Raw genomic sequence first — 25,423 nt, 5'->3', positions numbered from 1 at the left:
ACATGAAACGGGGACTTTGTGCCACCATTTCTCCTCTGACCTGTGATTTACAGTCACAAGTCGCATGTCGCTCACCAATAGATGCGCAGCATTCTGTCGCAGCTTAGGGCAGGTGGTCTGGGAAGTGTGACCAGGTGTCAGGAGACCTGGGCTTTATTCCCAACTCTGCCATTACTTCACAACCCCTCCATTTTTCAGTCTCCCCCTCTTTAGAGCAGTGAAATACAAATATTTGAGGTGTAAAACGCAGCAATGCAAAATTCCTCAGAACCCCAGGGTCCTAAAAAGCTGTTAACTAACTGGGCTTTGAAAACGTCAGGCAGTAATTGTAGTTTATGCCTGTGATTTCTCTGTATGAGAGATGTTTACATAGGAACCAGCCTGGTGCTTGCATCTGAAGCTGCCAACATAATTTTTAACCTCTGTGATTCCAGAACAGCTGCAGTATTTATACAGCAGGTACTAATGTACTATAATGTACAACTGCCAGTAGTGGAGCTGCCGGAGATTGTACCCAGAAGCCCAAGAGATTGCTCCATGACCATTAAAAAGGTGGCACATGCACTGAATAGATACAATGAGCAGAGAAGACGAAATACTGAAATGTTTGCAAAATGTGCACAACACCCAGATCCACTAATGGGAACCATTGGCTACAACCTTGCGTGTGCATGTGTGATATTAAAAACATACCCCCTACTTCTTTTATTTTTAAAAGAAAATTTTAAAGCCGAAACAACCATTAGCCATAAGGAAAGAGAGTGGTGCTGAGGCCAGAGCTTAAAGTCCTTACATCTGATCCTGCTAATACATCTGTTAATTCACTCACATGTAGTCTCATTGACTTCGATAGGACTAGTCACATGAGTGAAGTTACTCAGGGGTGCAGGGATTTGCTGGATCAGGGCCCTTATTCTTACTCACTGAAGTAAATGGACATTTCATCTGAGTAGGGATTACAGGATCAGGGCCTTGAGCAGAGGAACACTCCTCCTCTAATGAAATATACACCTGAACTTTGGTAATTTGTGCAAATTTGGTAGAAATAACAAAGAAGTCTGTAAAATACATCAAAAACCATACTTTATTTTATGTATAGCAATACAATGTACATATTAAATAACACTATAATAGAATGATTTGATATAGTTTTAAACATAACAAAAAAGAGATTTTCAAGTTACAAAAAAATCAAAACCCAAAACAAACAAAAAACCCCTAAAACCAAAAACAAAACAAAAAGCAAACAAAAAATAACTTCCAAAAACCAAACACCAATTTCAACCCACCTCCCCCCAATGGATCAATGAAACGAACTTCTCCAATGGCTGGCTAAATCTAATTCCTATTGCACACACTGACAATGGAATTGAAAGAAAATCCAACTTTCACAATCACTGCCCCCAAAGAAATAACATGTGTTGAATTCTTTTTGGAATGTGATGATCGTGTTTCACTACTTCAATACACAGAAAGTATGTATTCACATGTCCACCACAAAAAACTATGAAGGAGTTGAAACTAGAAAAAAATTAGCTTTATATGAAAATATAAAATTCTATGATTATATACCATAGATACAAAGTTCCCAGAAGATGCTTACCCAAGCAACAAAATATTTACAGTTTTAATGATTTCTGCTATTTAAAAATGAAGGAAAAGGAAATATGAGTAGACGTGAATGCTTAGTTCTTTAGAAACAATGGCTGCTTGCTAGTTTCAAACATTCTAACAAAACAAACAAACAAAAAAGTCACTACCCCAAATGTTGGAGAGTTGTGACATTTTATAAAATTGACTCTCTCCTCTTTTGGAGACATGTTTATTCTTAAAACTCAAGATATTTTTCTTGAAATTAATTATCTTCTGTAGAAAATGCTTCCCTTTGCAAATATTTAACACAAATACTAAAAACAGTTTAACAGCAAAGATAAAGTAGAGGCCAAATCTCTTCAGGACAGTTCCTTCTCTTCCTCTCTCCATTTTGTGTGCCTTCTCCTTAGATAAGCAAAGCCAATGTCGTTTACATTGTTAGAATGGCAACAAAGGGAGAAAGTAGGGGAAATAAAAGCAATGCAGTGGACTAACAATTACGCCTTTTTGCCTTCATATAAAAATTCACTGGCACCATTTGAACATCAACTTCAGAACACAGGAGTTGATGGCAGAAGAGAATGAATTTGAGAGCATGACTGCTAAATATTTTAGACTCCTACATTTTATTATTTTTTCTTTAAATTACGATTTTTTTTTTGCTGAGAATTAGTAAGAGGTATCTTTGGTAGAAACTTATATCTGTATTTTAACTTTTAAATAAAATGCATCTGTTTAAAAAAACAGAAAAGGATGAACAACAAGGCAGTTGTGCTGTGTCATTAAAAAGGTGGTTTTTCTAGTGTTCCAATAGATCACTCTGGGCCGAAGCGATTCAAACAATCAGATATTTGAAGAAGGATTGAAACCTTGCTGATCCAGTAAATAAACCCAGTTACACAGAATGGATCCACAGGAGAGGAATAAAAGATCAGAATCAAACACAAAGAATAAACTTTAGCCTTTTTTTGTTTCCAAAATTCATATTTAGAAACAGACATTCTGAAATGCCAAGGACAAATGCTGCTTTAGAATGAAAGTTCTTTAGCCCTGGGTCCTGCAAACACTTGTTCAATGTGTTTAACTGTACACATGTGAGTAGTGCCACTGACTTTAACAGAACTCCTCACACGTGTAAAGTTTAACATGTAAGTAAGTGTCTGAAGGATCGGGGCTTTAGGCGGAGAATGCCACTGATTTTTGGATGTTGTTAACAGACAGCAGCTTTTGCAGAAATCCTTGGTCATTACTAAGGACTCAATTCATAAAAGCCCTGTACTTCACTCGCCTGGTCTCCTGGCTGAATACACTTATAAAACATGGGGAAATGACATTTTCTAGAAAGCATGTGTGCGCACACACCCGAAAACACACACACTCGTTTGCAATCCATTACTCCCCTTTCCCCCGGAGCGCAAGTGGTGAGGACCATTGTTTACAGCAAAGCAATGCTTAAGTTCTTCCTAGTTTGCAGACTTGCACATCCTTTGAGAATTTCCAAGGTGTGAAAGACATCACAACTCTATTGTACTAACGATTGAAATGTCATCACAATGTGTGTAGGGGCAGAGTGGAGACAGCAAGGATATGCCAGTGTGTGGCCCTGCACGTGGGAGACTTGACTGTGGTGAGACAGACAAATGCCAGCATCTCAGCAGACCTCTATGCGTAAGGATCTGTTAACATATGTTCAGTCACATGCAGCCCCAGGGAAACAGGTGCACAGTTGAACATAAGAGCAATACACTTCTTGATTCCCATGAGAAAAAAAGCCAGGGAAAAGTCAAGACATCAGTCTGAGTTATTTCCCCAGGGGTTAAGCCCGGTGTCATGGATTTCAAAAACATTCATCAACATTCAACCCTGTTCCCATATCTCATTTGACTTTAAAGAAAATGGCACCAATGTAAGGAATCAGCCCAAGAAAAGCCAGGCCGTGTCTCGTTAAAACAGTCCACTTCCAGTGTGCTACTTCCTTCCCCCAAACCATACTGAAATGAAGAGTAACTGATTACTGAATGGACTGAACAAATCCAACTCTCTAACTACCTCTGTTAATTTGCAAGCCATTCTGTTCTTGCCAGGACCTGAATTATATCCCCCCCCAGGAACTCAGATCTTTCCGATGTGAGCTGATCAGTCCTCCTGTGCCAAGAGCTGGAGTTTCCCGGTGCAGCGGCCATTGCCAGCAATGGGTGCACTGAAGCGTCTGGCACCAGCGCAGACTGGCAAATTAACTTCGCTTGGAAGGCGCTCGGCCCCAGCCTAAGCAGTGCAGGCAGCAATACTTGAAATGTGCTTGAAGGATTCCTGTTATTGAAGTGATTGGAAAGCCAGTCTGAACTCTTAGTGTATTAGACTGGCTGACCCCTGAGTGCTGGGCTGCCTAATGCTAGCTATTGATGGGCGCGCCACGGCACTAGCACCGAGGGGTTATTCTGAGTCATCTTGACATTTTTTATTTGAATCAGTTCCTTGGTGCTGGACATGGGGTTTTCTGATAGAAAACACGAACGTATTAATGCATCGCTGTGTAGTATCAGCAGCTATTTTGGACCACTAGGATCAGGTTAAATGAATTCAGATAAATTCGAGGTAACGACATAGTTGTTGCTGATGAAATCTTTCAAATGCTTAGAAATCTGGATGAACCAGGTCTGTCAGCATGAAGAAATCGTTCCATCATTAAAAATAAAGGGCCAGCGGCTCGGCCTGTGTAACGTAGCACAGCTCCATTCAGATCAGTGAAGCTACGCTGATTTACACCAACTGAAGCCTGGGCCCCAAGTGTCTGCTCTTAACGTTATCGAAAAGTTCACTTTAAATGTCCTTTTGTATGAAAATGCACAGAATCACTAGCTTCTCTCTAACCCTCTGGAAACCCAAATTAATAATTCAACCAAAGAAGTGGGCCTGCCTGGCAGATGCTTACATCCGAGCGAGGGTGTATTGGAAACGGGGGGGGGGGAAACCATGGTTTTACATTTAAGTGAAAAATATGCTGTAATATTTTGACAGCAAGTCCTGAAACATGACAGTGCCCTTTTTGTTTGGTTGAAATTTAAAACTAATGAAAATAAATCTCTATATAAGGGATAATGCCTTTAAATCTACACAAAACATCCGAACTGTCAAATTAACATATCCAATTTTAGAGCAAACCATACCTATTTAGCAAAGCTGTTATGGACGTGCTTAGCTTTAAGCAGTTGCTTAAGGGTTTTGCTAGATAGGGATAGACTTAAGTACTTTGCCGAACTGGGATCAAAATGCACAGGATTAGGGAACCAATGAGGGATTACATCTAAGTGCTCAAGATAACAACACTGTTTAAATAATGTAATTTGGGGAAATTGTTTGATTTATGTGGGAGGGAGAATGGAATCAAGAGGTTTGTACTAAATAATTAGTTTGGCAAAAAATAAAAGAGGAAGAATGTACTTTTATAGGTAGTTATTTTTATTAGTTTGCTTCACCAGTAAATATGGATCAGTACTTTATGTTTTAGCACTAAAATATGAAAATTACACACCTGTAAAAATGGCATCTAACAGTTATGAAATTAAGAAACGCTTGTCTTCGCCATGTGACATACCATTAGGTGTGAGGTCCTGTTCAAGAAATAGTAAGGAAATTAATGTGTTTAAAAGATTGAATAGCTTAGTAATGTAAAATATTGCTACCTTCATGTGTCTGAAAACAGACCTATTTTTGATCGTAGCACAGCTTTCATTGAATTGGCTTCGATGAAAATAAAAAATAACACACTTTCCCATATGGCGGTTTTAAAATCTAAAACTGACATTTTTATTCTGAATAATTGGGGAAGCTTTGAAGCTGTAATGTCAAAATCCGTGACCGTGTCCCAGGTATGAGTTGTTCTATATGTTTTTTTAATGTAATTTTATATGTTCCATGTGAAGCAATTCTTAGGCCTCAAAGTATACAAAAGCAGAATCTGAAACAATACAGAAGCAATTGTTTCAGCTCCATGAGGCTATTATACCTTCACTGTAGCTAGTAATCACCTGCCACATTTTATCAAGAAAGGATGAATATTGCTTATCCACTGAACTGGAATACAGAAGACCTACAACAATTAAAATTAAAGCAATAAATATTAGGAGTATGAGGGGGTGCAGTATTTCTTGTAGAAAGAATCCATCTGGTCTAGCATTCAAGATTTAAGATTCAAGGGTCACTGTAGTTAACAAAACTTCACTGTATTTAAACTAAAAAGTAGCATGTTTGCTGTCATGGAATGTCACATCAGGGCTTGCTTTTGTATTAGAGTATTATAGGCAGTAACACTGATCATATAGTGCAAACTAGATAAAATTGCGGTGCACTGAGTGAAAGAAACAGAGGTGCGAATGCTCAGTAGGATACCATTAAGACATAAAATGGCAAAAAATAAATATCAAAACTTTTATCAGTGTAAAAAAGTAATTGGGTTATTGTATAACCTAGAGTCTGGCAAAAAAGGCCTCAAAAAGTTCACTCAGTCTTCAGAAGTTCTACAAATTAAGTGCCTTTTCAAGATTCCAATTAGACAAGAGACTCCATGCTTTCTGCAGGATCCGGTTCATCATTGGCCATCACAGCACCATTTTTGTCCAGTGTCATGGGACCATTTCCATTTTCCTTAGTGCTCACCAAGCTTAGCATTGCTTTATAAAGAAACTGGTACTGTTCCTAGAATGAAAAGGACAAATGGTTTCAATCCCCATGCTGTTTAAGAGAATGCATTCTGCTTTGTGTTTCCAGTGTAGCTGGTTATGAAGAGTCATCAGAATGAACCCATTATTTTCACATGAAATGCTTGAGGCCAGTAAAATCACCAATATGACTGTAATCGTTAAATGTGGTCCAGAAATTCAGTAACAGATCATGCCCAACTAATGCACTTCACAGGCATGTTGCCATGTTTTCAAATTCTTATAGAATATTTATTTACTCTCATCTTGCTGTCTTCTCTACCCAATCAATGCTACCATATTAGGCCAGTATTTAAACTAAAGAGTTTAAATCCTCCCATATTCAGAGGACATAACGAACAATTGTTGTTACCATGTGGAAAGCATTAAGATGTTACAGAATATGAAGCATTATTTTTGTCAGTTTTGTAGTTTTGTCAGTTTAATGCATACAAATTTGGATGCTACAGACAGCAAAGAGACTATCTGGTGAGCAACCAAACCCAGCACATGTAATACTGCCTTATATTCAGGATGACTCTTACAGGAACTGATCCAGTGTTGTCTGGAATCTTTCCATTGATTTCAAAGGCATCGGATCAGGCCAGAAATGCACTTGTGAAGTACATTATGTAACACGCAAGAAACTGTACGGTTCATCAGGGCAAACTTAAGAAGCCTTCTGCTAACGTTCTAGTAATTGGGGTTTCCTTCCAGTTAGCCATTTTCCTTTTTCCTCCTTCATTTCATTGTTATGTGTATCTTTAACAATGCCGTAGAATTTATGAGCAATGACTATGTAAAACCACAGTCATGGCTTTGTGTATATTGGCTCTGAGTCTATAAACAGACACTAACTACAGATGTCGGGCTAGATTCTCAGATGACAGCTTGGGGGCAGGAGTGGGTGAAGAAGACAGTTATGGCGTCTTGATTCTGGGTCTTAGTCTGGGGGTTACTCTGAACTATATCAATTGGCTATGGTTAAGGGCCACCAGACAAGGATAGCTGAAGTGCAGTGCGTTATGGCCCAGTCCCACCTCTATCCCCGACGCTGGGACTGTGTCTATACCCACGGGGGAATCTGACATGTTTTCAGTGTAGAGGGAGTGGAGTGATTCCCAGAATCAGGCCCATCATTTCACTAGGGCTCCCTCTCTTTGGCTCTGCTAAAGCAGTAGGAGCACTGGTTGGGATTATTTTCTGAATGTGCTTAATGTAGTGAGAGCCTGTGTGGGAGCCTTGTAGCTGCATGAAAACACAAACGGGCCCATTAAGCAACTTCCATTGCTTGGCAGCAGAGGCAACAAGGCTTGGTGATGGACACCATGTTGTGTGCGCGTTTTAATTCAAGTTTTACTTGTCAGCACAAGCCTTATAAAGGACCAATTTTATCCTCCACTGAAAGACTTACAATGTCTGTAAATACTCCAGGCCGCATAAGATTGATCATCTTTGCCACTTGGAAAACATCGACAGCATTTTCATTCTCCAGCTGTTGGGAAAGGGTGGTCAGGGCACACAGCGTTCCGGCTGACACAGCTCCATACCTGCAAACCCACAACACCGCCATGGTCAGACGTACAGAGGTGAACCTGGGCACCTTGGCAAATTGCCACGGAGCTTTGATTCAGGCTTATCCAAGTGCTACATACATTGTTTTCTTCATTTTTTGTAAATATTCAATGTTCTACTCTATATGGGCGAACAAGTCATTTTTAGCCATTTGAATAGCAAAGCAGCATTAACCATACACTGGCTATCTTGAGCTAATTGTGGATTCCAATATAAAGAACCGTATCAACCAAATAATGTGAACCGTTTAAAAATACCCTGCTTGGACTGCGCAAAAGCAGAGTTAAATTTCACACTCTGTTTCCGTAGAAGCGTTTCCATTATGTCGGAGTGTATTTTACAATACATTTATGGGAACTCAAGCAAATCACAAGCCATGACAACCAAACAAGCTTAGTTCTTCCGCTCCCTCTGACAATTATGTAAGACAGTCTAAGGCTATGTTTGCACTACGCACCTTTTAGCAACACAGGTGTGCCGCTACAGCCATGCTGCTAAAAGACATACAGTGTAGCCACTGTTTGTCGGCAGGAGAGAGCCTTCTCGCCGACAAAAAACTTCCACCCCCAGTGAGCGGCAGTAGCTTTGCCGGCAGGAGAGCTCCCCTTCCAACAAAGCGCTGTTCACACCGGCGCTTTTCGTTGGCAAAACTTCTGTCGTTGGGGTGTGTGTGTTTTTTTAACACCCCCAAAGGACAAAAGTTTTGCCAACAAAAGTCCAGTGTAGACAAAGCCTAAGCTGGATACTAAGTGCCCATGAGTCAATGACAAACATCTCGTTAACACCCTTCAATTGAGCTAGGTCTCGTTTGTAGGCAAAAGGCAGCACTTCTGGGTGTGGCTGAGATATAAAGGCGTTCAAGAAATGCTACTGAGGGTATGTCCAGACTACCCGCCAGATTGGTGGGTAGCGATCGATCTATCAGGGATCGATCTATCACGTCTCGTCTAGACGCAATAAATCGATCCCCGAACGCACTCCCGTCGACTCTGGAACTCCGCCAGGGCGAGCGGCGGTAGCGGAGTCGATGGGGGAGCCGTGGCCGTCGATCCCGCGCCGTGAGGACGGGAGGTAAGTCGAAATAAGATACGTCGACTTCAGCTTCCCGTAGCTGAAGTTGCGTATCTTACATCGACTCCCTCCCCCCGCAGTGTAGACCAGGCCTGATACTGATTCACTGGAGGCACCCTATCAGAATTTTAGCAGTGGTTTGTGACCTGAGGGCAGCGCAGAATCTGTTTGTGAGACACCAGAGTCACTTGAAATGTCTGTGCCAGGGATTGCTGGTATGGAGCAAGCTCCAGCCACGCCCATGCCCATAGCAACAAACCCATTGCAAAGACTATATTAAAAGAATGTTAAGAACTCAAGCCAACCTTGATTCTGCTTCCCCTTCTATGTTTGTGTTGCGATACAGTCTTTAAATCCAGGATTATCTGCTATTATTTCCACAGGATCTCTGCCTCGTTTTAATAGGACTAAGCACAACACTGCCTTGGTGATTTCTGAAGATAACTGCAAACTGAATTTAGTCAAAAGTGACGCTCCTCTGTCTCAATCAGCATGGGCCTTGCCTTAGTCACCTACGAACTGCACACCAAACAAGGCCGGGCTCATTGTCCTTATGGGTTAAGGACAACATAGGTGCCTAAAGGGAGACATCTAAATGCCTGTTTAAGGCACTAATGGACTGATTTTCAGAGAGGCTGATTACCTACAGCTCTCAATGTCCTGAATGGGAGCTGTTGTGTGCTCAACATCTTGGAAAATCAGACCACAAAATCCTTAATTTGGTGCCTAAATATAGGCAGCCATGTTTGAAGATTTGGGTGTAAATTGTTAGTGTTTAACATGTGGTTTGTAGGTAGAGTTCCAGAACTTTTTAGAAATGTTTTTTCATCAAGTCGTCTACCAAGTGCTTCCTAAATCCCACTTGCATTTAGTATTTGCAAATCCATACAATTGGAATTAATCCGCAGTTGTAATTATTAGTGGATTATTGGATGCGGCTGTTGCACATACTAAAGGGAGATTTTCATTTTCAGCTACATTTGCTCAGCCTCCAAATCAAAGGTGCAATACACATTATATGCTAGGCATAAAAATAAAAATCACTGACTACGACAAATAAACCAAAAAAGCAATTTACAGAAAAAAGTAACTCAGCGCTTTTAGAATCACAGTTTTGAGGATTTGTTTGGGGTTTTTTTCTGGGAGGGAAGGAGGAAGGGGGGTGTCTAGCATGAAATGCCCAAATCAATAATGGTTCTAATTTTGTAAAGCATAATCTTGAATAATGCAAGTGCAGCAAAACGGCACTCCAGACTATCCAAAGCATTAATATTAAAACTAGCCTCAAATTAATAAAAGCTGCCAAAATGCAACAGAGCTTACACTATGCATTAGTGAGGCAGAAAGGGAGAAAACCCACTTGCCCAGGCCCAAGTCACTCTTTGTAGGAGTTTGTCACGAGAACCTGTTGTAGTAGCAATACTTTAACGGAAAGGTTGCTTTGCAGCAGCAGAATACTAACATGCGATTTTACATCTCAGTCATTAGCCTGGCTGACCACTGAAATACCAGTGTATGGTAAGGCTTTTGCAAAATAAGTAAGGCCTCAAAGATTTCCCCATTAGCTCCAATGTATCTTGCTGCAGCATTGACTAAAGATCATGGCTGGTCTAATGGCTCTCACAACAGTTCTTCAAAGTGGTTCCCAGACTAAGAGTTCAACCTGCATGGGCTTCCTTGGCACTTAAGTGGTGCATAATTCTTGTGCTGGTCCTCTGCACGGTGGTGAATTTCTCCCTCTGAGAAGAGCTGTTGTGGGTCTGTCAGGCACTAGGCTCTGCTTTACAACCAGTACATTTTCCAGCGCTGGAAACTGCCATGAATGTATGCAAAGCATCAGTAAAAATGAATGTGTGATCACCTATAATCCGCTGTTGAATTGTTACTGGGCACATAAACATGCGGTTGCTTTGCAGAACTATTTCTTAGAAAGCAGCGACACCTCTTGCGGGGGTGGGTGTTTCCTCCTCATCCAGCTGATGCCAAGATGGCTCCACAGAATGGCTGTTGGAAGTGGGCAAAATAAACCCACCATAAAGAAACCTCAGCTTCTGTGGCTCAAATTATCCTTGCTGTGCATCTTGAGAACCAGCAGAGCTGAACTGGTTCAGTGCTATTTACATACTGTTGAAGTAAAGCCCTGTGTCACAGGTGGCACATTAGACCTACATTATTACACAGGAGTCCTGGGGTGGTTTTGAAACTGGTTTAATAAAAAAACAACTCTGGAGTCTGGTCTAAACTATGGCTCTCACTGGTTTTAAAGCTATTAGAATTTGGGGGCGGGGGGGAGGGTCTGGCCTGAAAGCCCCAAACATAATAAACTGCATTAAATTCAATTTATTTGCCTTTGAAGCATGATGACTGGCTGCAATTCAGGGAGGCTAGGTACTTAGATTGTGGTGCTTAGGCCATGAAAACCCATCCTCTCCAGAGGAGTGAGGACATTTTCCTCCATCTACACCCTTATCCAGTGTAAAATTTCTTTTACAAGCTGTATGTAAATGAGAGAAGGCAGATGACATACTCATCATGAACAATGGTGGGGCCATCCCTTGTTAAGGCCTCTTCCTTGATTACATTGATAAGTTCAAAGGTACTGCTTATGGGGGCATCTGGGTTTGGCCATTTGGGACACTGAAAGTGGCGTACTTCCAGAACGTAGTCATCCTGAAACGAAAAACCATCCTGTCGTTAGCCATTTTAACTCCACATTCACACACTTAGGGATGCTGAGGCTTCTTTATAGCGGGACGTTCCTCCCCATTCTGCCCGTCAATGAAAGAAACGAGAGGGGCCAGAAATGGAAATAGTATTCTCATCTCCCGGCAGGTCAGGAGCAACTACGTTAGACAGGGATGTGTGCATCATCCACACATATGTGCAAGTATACTGTCTATGCACCCCAGACCGCTGTGTATTCAGCAGTGCAGCAAGCTGAGCACTCCTGGGACAGACAGGCTGGCACGCAAGTGAGGGCAGAAGAGGTGATGCCCAGCACTTTTCTCCCAGTCCTCTCTCCAAGTAGCTGACTATGGACCCTAAGCTTCCCTCCCTCCCTCCCCGAGGACTGCATTAACCATGGTGCTGCTCCTACACAAGCAGAAAGCACAGCCAGGAACAGACCCCAGAATTGTTCCAAGTTCACCTGATCCTCTCCCTCTTTGAAGGGGTCTGTGGTGGGGAGAGGAAGTTGAGTCCTCCTCTCTGTAGAGATGAGTTAGACCCGTGGTTCTCAACCTTTTTTCATTTGCAGAACCCTAAAAAATTTCGAATGGAGGTGCGGACCCCTTTGGAAATCTACATAGTCTGCGGACACTCAGGGGTCTGTGGATCACAGGTTCAAAGCCACTGTTCTATGGTAATGACAACCTTTCGCAAATCCTTTAGACATAGTCTGCAGACCCCCAGGGGTGTGTGCGGACCACCGATTGAGAACTACTGAGTTAGATCACAGAGCTCTTGGTCCTGCAGCTCTTCGAGAGGACCAGGGTGTGTTGGTGTGTAGCATTTCTGGGTAGTCTTCAGTAAATCTCTTTATGCCCATGGTACAGCAAGTGCCAGGGTGAGCCATGCCCCTGCCTGCGTGATAACATAATTCTCCCCTCTCCCTAACTGCTACGGGGGGAATCTCCTGCCTGCTGGACAGCGCCCCTCTCCCTATCCTTTCTTCATCTCAGAGCCATCACTCAACAGCCTGCAGGCTGCATAGCCTCTGTGAGACTCCACTCATTGCCAGTTAGCTGCACAAATCCTTCCCCTCACTGTGATGCAGAGGCAGGCAATGTGCATGCACCTGTGGAGAGGGGAAGACATTATCCAACCATGCAATGGCTGTATAGTTGCCCACGCAGGATTCAGTGAGGTCTGGGTGAATGCAGAACACAGCCAAGCTGTGCAGTTCTGGCATCCCTGAGGCTCCAGGGAGCAGGTTTGGGTCCATACTAAATCATTTTGAATATAATGAAATATTTAATTGTTTAAATATTTTCCATTTCAATTCAGGGCCCTCCTCCACATAGGTCTTTCTTAGCCCACTGGTCTCTTCAGCATCTCTAATATTCCAAGGGCAGCTGGTCAAACAAGAGAAGAGCGACCAAAGGTATCCAGACTGAAAAGGCTACCAAGGGCTTGTAACAATATCTTCTTCCCTGCAGCTAAATACATCTGCCATTGTGATAGCAGTCAAAGTATAGGTGTTGTCGCTCAATATAAATGTGGTTTAGCAAATGCAGAGCCACCATCATCGCTTCAAAACAATCCATTTATAAAATCTGAATTTATAAAAGGGGAAACAGGACACTGAATCTCAGTGTCTGGGGAGTGAGAAGGAAAAGGAACCGATATCAATATCCTTCCCCCTGCATCGGACACACAGGCAATATATTTACAAGTGAATCCTTTTGAAAGTCATTTGCAAACTCTGTCTTATTGCAAAGTTTAACTGAAGGCGCTAACGCGTTGGATGAAAGGGAGAGCCCAAATGCACCTATTGTGGGGGTTCGCTTTACCTGGGTAGCTTCAAGGATAAAGTCATGGATGATGATTTGCTCTTCATTAGAGAGGCACAGTCTGTCTTTGCTGATAAGGGTCACGGTAAAGGCCTCACAGTTCATGGATTCCTCACGACTTGGCCAGTACACAAACTCATCTTCTGCCTGGGGGAATAAAACAAACAGATCACTGCAGTCTTCCAAATAGCTTACTTTATGTATGACTGAAAAATCCAATGGATCCAGAAACGGATTTGATACATAGATGTGACCAGAAACCGATCTTTAAAACTGTTTGTGTCTAAAAGAGATTTATTAGAGTAGTCAGCAAACCTCAAGTAATCCTTCCTGTGCCTCCCAAATAGTGCAACTCTGCTTTTTAATTGGTTTCATAGGGAAATGGTTATTTTAGTTAACTTACACTTAACCTTTATGTAGACACAATCTTTCCCAGACTACACCACCTGCTGTCTACCCAGTACATTACTCCCTCTCTTTTGCAGTCAGGTCAGGTACCTGTTTAGAAACACTGAGTGAACTTTAGAAATTGTTTGTTATTGTCTTTAATTCTTATCGATCTTGGTCTCATCCAAAGCCAGTACTGTCCGGGGACAGATTCTGACTGACTTTACTGTGCTTTGGATCAGCACACTGGAGCTTGTCATATCTAGTTGTTGAAATTTTATGAACTGAGAAAAAGAAACCCAAACATTCCTAACCCTGAGGAAAACAGCAGGTCAGCTTAATTCTCTGTAAACTTTAGTCTATGTCAAAAATCGTCTACTGAAGGAGCAAGGGTAAATTCTAAATAAAAAGAGCGCAGTGATGGGGAAAAAAGGATTAAGAGTTTCAGTACTTTTAATGAATAACCAGCTGTAGATTATACTATCAACGCCCGTGCCTGTTCTTGGATTCAAGGTCGTATGGTACGCGCCGGCATAAGCATAGAAGTTAATTGGACATACTACATGGCATTGCTTGCCTGTGTCTCTGAGGACAAGATCAGGCAAATTGTTTTTCCTTCTGAAAAAACATGAACCATTATCCTCTGCATCTATGAATCCATTTTCTCCCTCTGTGCCCAGGGCAAGACTTTCAATGATACTTAGGTTCCCAAGTGCTTACGTCTGTTTTGAAAACAGGACTTAGGCTCCAGTCACTCAGGTGCTTCTGAAAAGGTTGTCCTCAGTCTATAGAATCATATTCAAATAGTCCCTAATATTGTTGATTGTTCCATAGTAATTTCACCCTTCTTCCTCAGACTAAACTCACTCAGACACAGTAGTCAGTCTGCATTGTCATCTTTCTCTCAGCACTGTATGTTCAGCTTCACCCACATTGACATTAACCATATCACAAAGTTTGTGCCAAATTCCGGCGCCTGTTTCCAGGGCAACCCCCACCACCCTCCTCACAACGAAGGCAGAATCTGGCACTATGTGCCTTCCAAGACGAGTTGCAAGGTATTTTCAGATCTAGCCAAGTGTCACTTCTCCCAGTTATATCAGAATCAGAACTGTTCAGCAGCATTGCTTCGTGTGCTTTTAAAGGCAGGAGCATCCTCTTCATTGTCACCTGACACTCTCTCTTTTCATCAATTCTTTTTGATTTGACAGTGCTTATCTGAAAGCTCTTTCCCTGGGAATTCCTGCTGATCCCTTTAATCTCACTGCACTAAGGAAGAATATAAACGTGGCAGCCCTCACAACCACTCTTTTCTAATAACGAAGACCATTGTTTCCCTACCATTCTCTGCCACACTTTAGTCAGGCCCATATGAAAAAAATCAACTGTTCAGACCGTAATCCTTTTCAGCACTCATTCTTCTTAGGCATATGCCGGTTAACCTGAAAGCTATCATTAACACTTCACCTGTGTCACCTCCAACACTTGAATTCTCCCTCTCTTTTATTTCCATTTATATCCACATATACAACCACAACTGCTTTCCCCTTCAATCAGAAATCATGTATTTATCCTCTCTTTGATCTCCTTAACCTTAGGTCCCCCCCAAGCAAACTAATAACTACACTATTGTCTCGGTTACCACTTGCTGTCCTTCACCGTAGCCCCTGGCAAACGAATAACTTCATTGTCCCCATCCTTTCCGTCACACGGGCCACAAACACATAGCACAGAGTCTTAAACTATCATTTTTGCTCTGCTCTGAGGAAACTGTATGGTTTCCTTCAGTTCATTAGTAATTCAGTCCTGGCAGGATACACTAGTTGAGGTTACCTTTCACCTATAGGAGGATACAATCGATTTGAAAGAGAGCAGCGACATGGTTGACTGTAACAAGCTTGCTGCATGAACTCAGATTTAAGTAGACGGCTCAAAATTAGCTACATTTTCAACGGAAACATAACCAGCGTGCATGAGTGACCCAATTCCGGCACCCTGCTGTGCTCGGTAATTGAAGTATAGTATATACATAGTTAAGTGTTTAACTTACCAAGCTCTGGTTGTCTGGCAGCATGACAATGATCTGTGCATTATGATCCCAGATCATTCGCCAAAAGTCTTTAGTTGTATGTGGCAGGGGATGCTGGGTTATGATGAACTCATTGCTCCTGTAGTAACCCTTATAAAGCAAAGACAGAACCACACAGTCCCTTATTACACCGAGTAATTTCAAAGCATTACATTTTATTTATAGGAACCGATAATGTTGTTTTGACTACAGCTGAAAACATCCAGTACAAGTCTAATTTTTTTCCTGTGCTATTATTAATATTTCTACACAAACCATTTTCACTCTGAGTACATTTCCACTTCTCAGAGTCCCTGCTGCTTTCATTTACTCTTAATGCCAATATTTATTTGAGTGCATGTAATGGAAAAATTAATTCCATAAAAATGCTTTGCATAATTTAAATATTTTAAACAATGATCTTTTATTAAAGATAGTTAAAAGTTTTACATTATGAAATGTGTTAAAACTTTTATACTCAATCATTATATGCAAAATTAAGACAATTGTAGGAATCTGGTATTTAACACCTTTCAGTTGATTTTGCTCTATAATTAAGTGCTGATTTTCTCACCATGATATAAGAGGCATTAATGTAATCAGTTCCCTTCATTCCAGGCAGTGGCGCGAGACCCACCCTAGCACGTTCAGCTATAAGATGAAAAAAATGATCACAGTCTGGTCATGGCATGGTGCAGAAAGCATGAATTTCTGAGATGACTTTAACAAATCAGATCTAATACAACTCCCATCTCCCCCAGCAGCAGCATTGCCAGCCAAAGCAGAATATAAAATGAAATGTTGTACAATATTCCTACAAGGACAAAGTAATTTCAGGAATCAGATTTTACTATAGCAAAGATTTTCACAACAGGCTGAATTATCAAATAACAGTCTATGCAGTGATGGCAGGGGATTTCAGATCATTCTTGACTACAGCGTTCTATTCACCTCCAATTGCACACAAAACCATCTGATTTATTTTGCTTCTCCAGTCTTTTTCTAGCATTGCTTTATGACCATTTCGCTGACCTCGGGGCAAGCAGGCAGCTGTCTCCACAGCTGAGGCAATCCCCGTTGATTAGTCACCCAAGAACATACATAACTCCCTCAGCACATCTCGTCTCCTCCAAAGGGAAGAAATGTAGTTTATATTTCCAGTCCCCCAATTTTTTTTTGAGAGTGTGCATAATGTGCTACTAACTGAGCCATCCAAATGTGATAATTTACTCATAGTAGCAACACTACCAAACAATCAACTTCAATCGCATTGCGAGATATTATCCGAGTACAGATGCAAACATGACTGCATTACTGTGATTCCGTAGCTAGAAAGTCCCCCCCCCCCCGACATATAATTATTCAAAAACTTAAACTCTTCAGATTAACATTTTGCTTGGACAATGGATTATGCTGACACCATCACCAGGTCCTTTTGCTCAGTTTCCCCATAGTAATTTCTAAAGACAAGACATCTTTGGCTGAACAAAACACAACCATTCTCCTTCCTGGCAGCTATGCCTCTTCATGCATAACCAACAGAATTCAACACAAAAAGTTATGCTAAGCAGTAATCAAACCAAAGAGGTGAGCTTACATGGCACAACTGATGAGTTTCTGTTCTTCTCTTTGTTGCAGTCTTTCTGAGCACTGAAGCATTCCACATATTTTGCATTACACTGTGTAACCAGCTGAAAGAAAGTAAGTAGGAACTGGTTTGACAAAGTTCTCATAGCCCTCAAAAGGAAGAGGAAAGTTTTTCCTTGGCAGCTCCTAGAAAAAATACCTCACTGGAAGAACAAGCTGTATGGTCAGATTTGCTTAAAGTACTCAAAATGCCAATAGGAATCATCCTCTTCATAAAATATATGGATGCTTATTGGATACTAAGGTCTCCACAGATCTCAGCTTTGGCACACATCAAAATGAAATTCCATTCCAAGTTGATTTTCACAGAACACTCTAGATTTAGTTACTTTTGACAATTTATTCTGAAGCCCTGCAGGGATGTTTAGCCCAGTAGCAGGTCTCAGGGGAAAAAAACCCAACAAAAGCAAGCCCCTCTCTCTCCCTTTTTAAATTGAAACAAGCTCATGCCTAAGGAAGTTTATTTACTGCTGTGGCCTGTTGTGAGCCCAAAACGCTTTCAGCTGAGACCAGCCATCTTGGGGCACGTTCTCCAGTCTGCCAGGTTCACTTTGTGCCGCTTCCGTGGCACAGAATGAAGTTGAGGTGGCAGGAGATTTGTCCTGGAGTATCCTTCTGTGTGGGGAAAATCATTGCTGGTGTAAAGCTGGTGTAAAGCTGGCGCTGCTGCTTTCTGGACCAGAACTCCACTGCTCAGTATAAGGGGAGGCAGGGAATGTGAAGCAGGCGGTCAGGGGGAGAACAGAGGGAGTGGCAGATCAAGGCTCCTTTATGCCTAATTCTCCACAGGGAGAAGTCAAAGCAGCTTTAATTTATGCTGGGACCAGGTGCTGAAGAATAAGGGAACGGTGACTGATATTTTGTCAATGCCAACTCTCCGCTGGGCTGGAGCTCTGCTGTAGAATCAAGCGCCTCATATCTGTTTCTGCGGGATGGAATACCTGAGAGGCATGTGAAGTTTGATGGAGCTTACGGAAAAGGAAAGACAAAAAGGAAAGAAAATTGTGCAGATACACTGCACTCCTTCTGTATCATTATCCTGCTCTGAGAGCAGCACTTTTGATGTTACACAGTTATTATATCAAGAGTCATTACAATGGCTCCATACTGTTGGAAGCAAAAGTAGGTCGTCAATATTGGAGCTGGTCCTCAACCTTGTTTTTCCCACCACCAAAATAATTTCAAATGAAAAATTTTCATTTTAAACTTTTTGTGGGACATTTCTAAACAAAATTAAATGAATATTTCACTTAGTTTTTAATCAAAATTTTGGATTTGGTTTTTAAATTTTTTTTTTTATTTAATTTTTTTATTTTCTCCCTTTTCTCCTTTTTTGTTTATTTTGCCAATTAATGCAATAGAATGAATGATGCTGAGGGGTAATGTTTTGTTTTTTCTTTCAATTTTTTCCTCTATTTTTTCTTTTCCCACTCTAACTTTTCAAAAGTTCCTCAACTTTGGAACAGTTTCAGAGCGCCAGAGTTACATTTTTCTTTTTACTCTTGTGTAATTTTTCCCAGAGACGGCAAAGATTTGAAATGTTGCAGAGTGGGGAAAAAAGTAAAAAGAGATTGGAAAAAGTGGAATAAAACCTGTACATTATTAATTTTATTGCTCTGCATGTCAAAAAAGGAAAAATGAAGGGGAACATTAAAATTTCAAATTCTCAAAAACTGAAATGAAAAGTTTTGTTTTGAAATTTCTCACTAAAAAAAAATCAAAATTTAGCTGACAACATTTTCATGTGATTTTATTTTCAACAAAACCCCAGTTTTTAGCTGGAAAAGATTCTGGTTGCAAATTTTTTGACCAGCTCTATTCATTAAAATATCAACAAGAGAATAGCAGTTTAACAATCTCATCAAAGATATCCCTCTATCAGATATATAATGGACATTCAATTAAATGGGGCGGCACTGATATATTCTGCCTAACGATCCTTGGCTCACTACATGTATGTGGAGGCAGAGGCAGATTATGCTTTTGTGGAGCCCTGGGCCAGAGCAAGTGGGGGCCCCGCTCCATCCCTTTTGCCTGCAGGCCCCCTCACGCTCCTGCGGGGAGCGGGGTCGGGGCATGGGGGTAGCAGGTCAATTGGCCGGGGCCCCTGAGCACAGACCTGTTGGCCCAGTGGCTAATCCCATCCCCATCAGGACTATTACAAACCTCTGAACAACTTGAAACAGCCACCATTTAAAAAAAAAGAAAAAAAAAGCTAAAAACCCTTTCAGACAAAGGTTTCTCCCTTCACTCAAAACTCTCACTCCAGAACCAAGTGCTGTGTCCCCCATTTGCCAATTAATCCTTCTCTCCTGATATTCCAAACCTCCAAGTAACATCAAATAGCTGCCAATATTCACCTAGGGCAAAAATTTCCAATGTACAAAAGTGACGTACGCCTCGTCTCCACTTACGGTGGTGTGCAGAGTACAGGTATTAGCCATGTAGCTACCTGCCGCACAGAAAGGCAGCCGTGTTCACCCTTGGCGCTGCACTCGATAGCGACATGCAGGGAAAGGCTCCCGCGGGGAGAGGCTCCGGCAGCAGAGAGCTGCTCCTTCCACCAGAGCCTTTTCCTGCTACCGGAGCCGTTCACTACGGCGAGGAAAAGCTCTGGCCGGGAGACATTACCAGTGCAGATGTGAGAGGCACTGCTTGAGCGTGTAGAGAGCAGTGCAGGATGTATATCCCAGGGTTCAGGCGTGTAGGGCACGCTACTTGCCTAAGCCACGCCTCACTGTCTATCCTGCTGTTTAAACCCGTGCTATCTGGGCATGCAGTGTCTATGCGCTACATGCTGCCCTAGTGTAGACAGACCTTTAGGAGCCTAATGTCCCATTTTCAAAGGCTCCTAAGCAAGTTAGGTACCTAACTTACTGAAGTATTTTGGTAAATGCCAATAGGTGCCTATGTGCATTTTTAGGTGCTTAATACATCTGGCCCTTAGGAGTCTCATTGGGACATAGGCTTCTAAGCATCAAGTCACTTCTGAAAATGGGAATTAGGTGGCTAAGACACTTAGGGTACGTCTACACCAAAACCAAACCCCTGCAGCTGGCCCAGGTCAGCTGACTCAGGCTTGCGGGGCTCGGGCTGCGGGACTATAAATGGCAGTGGAGACATTTGAACTCCGGCTGGAGTCCAGGCTCCGAGACGCTGCAAGCAGGGAGGGTCCCAGAATCCGGGCTCCAGCCTAAGCCTGAATGTCCACACTATCATTTATAGCCCCGAAACCCCAACCCTGAGTCAGCTGACCTGGGCCAGGCGTGGGTGGTTTACTGCACTGTAGACATACCCTTTGGTATTACTGCATTTGCTGCCACCACTCTCTAAAAACATTTTTATAGTTATTATTTACCACTTAGAAAAAGTCTCAACATTTTTCTGTGCTGATTTTTTCTCCTAATGCAATTTTTTTTTAATTTGGTTGTTAAGCATCTAAAATGTCATGGATGCTACAGAAACCCAGAAAGTCTCACCAGTGAATTCAGAAAATGGCCTATTCATTTTTTGAATCATTTGGCACCTGGTTTAATTTGTTTAATGGTTTCATGTCTTTAACTGGTACTTGTCTGAGGGAGTTTAACTGTGAAAACAGGGTCTGCACAGATTCACCTAATGAGACACAGTAACACAAAGTAGTTTTAAATGTGTATTTAAAATGTAATCAGAAAATCTTAAACGGCTGGAGGCTTTTAATTCTTAAATGTGAGAAAACGGCAAACTTTTTTTTAATGATGAAATTATCTGTAATGTATTACTGGAAAAGCAACAGCTGTTTTTTTCTAGAGTCTCAAGAAAACTAATTTACCCCGTTCATACAATACTGAGGATTTTAATTGCGCTACCAACAACCATTTCCATTTGTTTTAACTAGAGATGGGTCTGAGACACCAAGTTTGGATCCTGATCTAGATCTAAAACTAATCAAATCTAAGGAGTGTTTGGATTCAGCATTTTGGTTCAAGCTCCTTATAGAACGAGGGGTCAGCAGCATAGTTCAAATGAGTGCCCAATTCTCTCTTTACACCAATTTTACACTAGTGTAACTCACTGACTTCAATAGCATTAGTCCTGATTTACATCATTGTAACTAAGGTTGTTCAATCTGAAACTTCTCCAAAATTCAGGGGTGCTTGGACCCAGCGTTTTGGTTCAGGTGCCTTTCGTTCTGCCTATTAGATATGATAGCAAAGACTCTCCATGTGACAAAAGATAGGGAGCTGTGGGTGTGAAATCACTCCTGATGCCTGATAAACCTTTACCTTGAATTGTTTCTCTAGTCGTGTCTTTCCTCCTATTCCAGGTATAAGAATGCTGTTAACATAACTATGCAGCTGGTTTGCAGATACTTCAGTCTCCTTCCCAAGGATGGCTTCCAGCAAGGCATCATGAATAAAAATGTACTGCTCCTAGAAAGGCAAGAGCAAGCAGTTTAAGAGTTAGGAGAAAATTATACCGAGCAGAGTCATTAATGAAGGCGGACAGCACACTGAAGGAAAGGGTTACATTTCCTTTTTAAAACAAGCTCAGTCTACAAATACTGCTCAGACTGGAGTATACATTCATGAGTATAATCTAACCAATACTTAAGAAGTCAAGGGAGGAATCAAAAGTTTCTGGTCTTGAAAAAAGACATTCCAAGTCACCAAAGCGCCTGCTGAAACGTATTCCGCATTTAGAGAGAAGTAACTGAAAAACCGATTTCCTTTTTGATCACATCATAAAAACGAGCACTGCTTTCAATTCAGTATCACTCCAAGCTTTACCTCTGTCTGAACAAGGTAGTTGCGCTGTGTCCTGATGTGTTTCAGGAAACCCAGGACGTTAACTGTGCTCTTGTCTTGTATCTGCTGCAGCATGCTGTCGATCACAATGTAGGTACCAGTTCTGCCCACACCAGCACTGCAAAGGACAGGAAAGAAACCCTGATAATTCTGCTGTATTCAATTAAATGTTAGCAAGGGCAAAACAGAGTTCCTACATTTCTGTCCCCAAACTTTACAGTATTAGAACACCTTGACCCTCCTGATCATTAAAGTCCTTAAGTAACATGTTACATGCATTCTAGGATTTCAATCACATGAAAATGTGTGCTTCTTTTAGCTATTTTTCCAAATGTCTGTTTCCTTTTCCCTCTCTAGCTTCCTTCTGAGGACATCTGTAGCGATGCCCCCTGCTGAGTGCAACTGCTAACACCAGTGATTGTGGGTGAAACTCTATGGCGGAAGTCAAACTAGATGATCATTATGGTCATACGATGGTTATTCTGACCTTAACATCTGTGAGAGCTCCCCCATAGCTAGCACTGGGTGTTCTATTCATATGAATAATGTAGCCACATAATTTACTTGCTTTTTCTCTATGAAAGTTATCTGGGACCAGACTATTTCCCAATAACTGTTTGCCGTACAATCAGTGCTAACATCTTTCAGACCCTGGATGGTTTTGCAAACTAATTCCTTAACTAGGTCTTTGATTATTCATTAATCTTTATTCCCAGAGCATGACTGGTCAGTCTAGAGAGACACGGTATTGTTACTCCCTGGTTGGATGGCTGGAATTTTGTAAACAAACCTTAGAAATGTCTAGTGCAAATAGCAAGTACGTGGAGTTGTACATGTCCTTTGCCAGCCCCTTGCTTGCATCTGAAATTCACCCCTGTGTCGGCACCTTGCAGCAGACCGAGGCATCATTGACACCTGCTGGGATTAAGTGGTTCAAAGGCTTTGCACTGAGATGAGTTTCATTCTGCTTTGAATTGGTGTGTTAATAATCTGTTGTATTTGCATGTTAATAAGAACCCACCTACAGTACCTGTTGCATCCAAAGTGTGCTTTCCACACCCTAGTTAGCCAGAGTTGCCATACCTGCAGTGTACAACCACGGGTCCCATTTCCGGGGTCCTGGCTGCTGACGATCTCCTCACGAAGGTTAGCACAGGCAGAGCATATTCCGGCACTCCCATGTCAGGCCATTGTGTATAGTGATACTGAATAACTGTTCTCTCGTTCTGTCGCCCTTTGGGGTTTCCCTTCTGACCCTGTATGTAAAACGTAGCCAACAAGGAATAAATATTCGGAAAGGGGAGGCCTGGAACTACTTCAAACTCTATCGACATGTTCAAATAAGCGCATGTCAGCTGAGGCTAAACTGGAGAAGTGCCCCTGCTCCCCCAGCTCTGCCTCCCGCTCGATGCAGACAGAGTCCCGGGGAGAAATGCACAGGGCAGTGGGGAAATAATGGCCATGAGAACTCCCCCAAGGGAAAAGAAACTGTGGGCGCAGTGTAAATGCTTTAGCCAGATAGCCAGTAACCCGGGCTTCACTTAGTTATTTCCCACCAGCCAGCTGCTGAAAGTTGTACACGTAGCAGGCAAGACCCCTTGCTTGCACTTAACAAGCCGGACAGGAAATTAACATGAACAGAGGGGGCTCACTCACCTTTTTCATTTTTGTGTTCCTGACTGTGAAACGGCGGACGGTGTAGCAGGCATGTACCTTTGTGCTCTTCAATGTGACTATAATGTTGCCGTATTCCTCGCTATTCTCTGTCGGCCAGTACTGATCACATTTTCTCTGAATGAAGGGAGAATTAGATGGGTTGGGGTCATTTTGGTTTTATTAAAACCATATTTACAGTTTATTAGAAAGGGTAAAAAATCAGGCCTAGTAATTTATATCTCCGCTATGGGATTTACATACGATATAGCAATACGCTATTTGTGTATTTAAAGCTAATGGGTCAAATTCTGCCCATTCACGAATCGGAAGGCAGGATTTAATTCACTATATTAAATAGAAAAGGGTAGCCATTCTCAAGCTACATGGTCCCTTACTCTTCCTTTTTCCACGAGGTTTGTAATCATGATAACGATTCCAGTATTTTGTTCCCAAATCATTCTCCAGAAATCTTCAAACGTAGACTTTAAAGGTCCCTGGGTGGCAATATAGGCCTTTGCTTTGTTGTAACCCTTCAAAGAAAACCAAAATGCAAAGTAAGATGAAAGCAGCAGCAGGTCAGACATATTAATAATTTACAGATAACAAAGAGCGGTGTCTTTCCTGTTTTGAATATTTGAGGAGTTTGTAGCAGGAGTCCAGGGGAAGTCAGAAAACACAAACGCTTCATAAGGAGCAATCGGATAGATTTCCCCCTTTAGGAACGTATTTACAACGAGAGAGGAGAAAAAATATTCAAACAACTTACATCAACATAATTAGCATTAATGTAGTCACTGTGCTTAGAATCTTTTCCTGGCGAAGGCCTTAGTTTCACCCTACTGTGATCATCTATGAGAAAAAACAGCAGAGAAGCACTAAGGGACAGTACATTAAAAATAATGCAGGTAAACCATCCCATTTCCTAGCAATTTATGGGTGAGATTCACTTTGCCTGCACATAACCTGTGTAACTGGCTTTACGGTGATGGAAAGGGTCTGCTCTCGCGGATCTGATTGCGGGATCACAGCCTCGGGCTGTACACAAATGAGGGGTGGTTTGATTTTTTAGTATGTGACAGCGTCCCTTTAAAAAGTATGAAATGGGAGGAGTAGGTGTGCTCGGAGTAGGGGGACCTATCGAAGGACCACCCCCTTACCGTAGTATCTGAGTGCCTGAAAGGTCTCTCCACTCCCCTTTCCGTTGTTGTTTTACATGTAATTCTCACAACACTGGGGCTGTGCTATATCCTCATTTTACAGATGGGGAAACTGAGGCACCGAGAGACTGACATGCCCAAGGTCACACAGGAAGCAGGGAATTGTGCGGGTGTCTTCCAAGACCCAAGCTAGCACCCTAACCACTGGGCCATCCTCCTTCTCAGAGGATGTAAGTCAGAGGGTTGTATTTTTTATACAATTAAAATCATGCTG

The 25,423-nt window shown here is 41.9% G+C and overlaps 1 protein-coding gene across 5 annotated transcripts in view; it reads right to left on the bottom strand.

The window, feature by feature from the left end:
* Positions 1 to 1,091: 1,091 nt before the first annotated feature.
* PTPRG (protein tyrosine phosphatase receptor type G) overlaps positions 1,092 to 25,423 on the bottom strand; it is a 592,097-nt gene continuing 567,765 nt past the window's right edge. For all 5 annotated transcript variants that reach the window (XM_026650229.2, XM_026650227.2, XM_026650225.2 and 2 more), the window contains 13 exons: positions 24,759 to 24,841; positions 24,388 to 24,522; positions 23,993 to 24,127; positions 23,420 to 23,592; positions 22,319 to 22,454; positions 21,815 to 21,961; positions 17,500 to 17,593; positions 16,477 to 16,553; positions 15,885 to 16,013; positions 13,448 to 13,594; positions 11,464 to 11,606; positions 7,705 to 7,840; positions 1,092 to 6,288 (listed from right to left, as the gene is read on the bottom strand). In XM_026650229.2, coding sequence (XP_026506014.1) covers positions 6,142 to 6,288; positions 7,705 to 7,840; positions 11,464 to 11,606; positions 13,448 to 13,594; positions 15,885 to 16,013; positions 16,477 to 16,553; positions 17,500 to 17,593; positions 21,815 to 21,961; positions 22,319 to 22,454; positions 23,420 to 23,592; positions 23,993 to 24,127; positions 24,388 to 24,522; positions 24,759 to 24,841 — 1,682 coding nt within the window. In that variant the 3' untranslated portion in view covers positions 1,092 to 6,141. The remainder of the gene's footprint in view (positions 6,289 to 7,704; positions 7,841 to 11,463; positions 11,607 to 13,447; positions 13,595 to 15,884; positions 16,014 to 16,476; positions 16,554 to 17,499; positions 17,594 to 21,814; positions 21,962 to 22,318; positions 22,455 to 23,419; positions 23,593 to 23,992; positions 24,128 to 24,387; positions 24,523 to 24,758; positions 24,842 to 25,423) is intronic.

The sequence above is a fragment of the Terrapene carolina genome, unplaced genomic scaffold (assembly GCF_002925995.2).
Source record: "Terrapene carolina triunguis isolate 2854851 unplaced genomic scaffold, T_m_triunguis-2.0 Scaffold89, whole genome shotgun sequence".
NCBI lineage: Eukaryota > Metazoa > Chordata > Testudines > Emydidae > Terrapene > Terrapene triunguis.
This window is presented reverse-complemented; position numbering and strand designations above follow the sequence as displayed.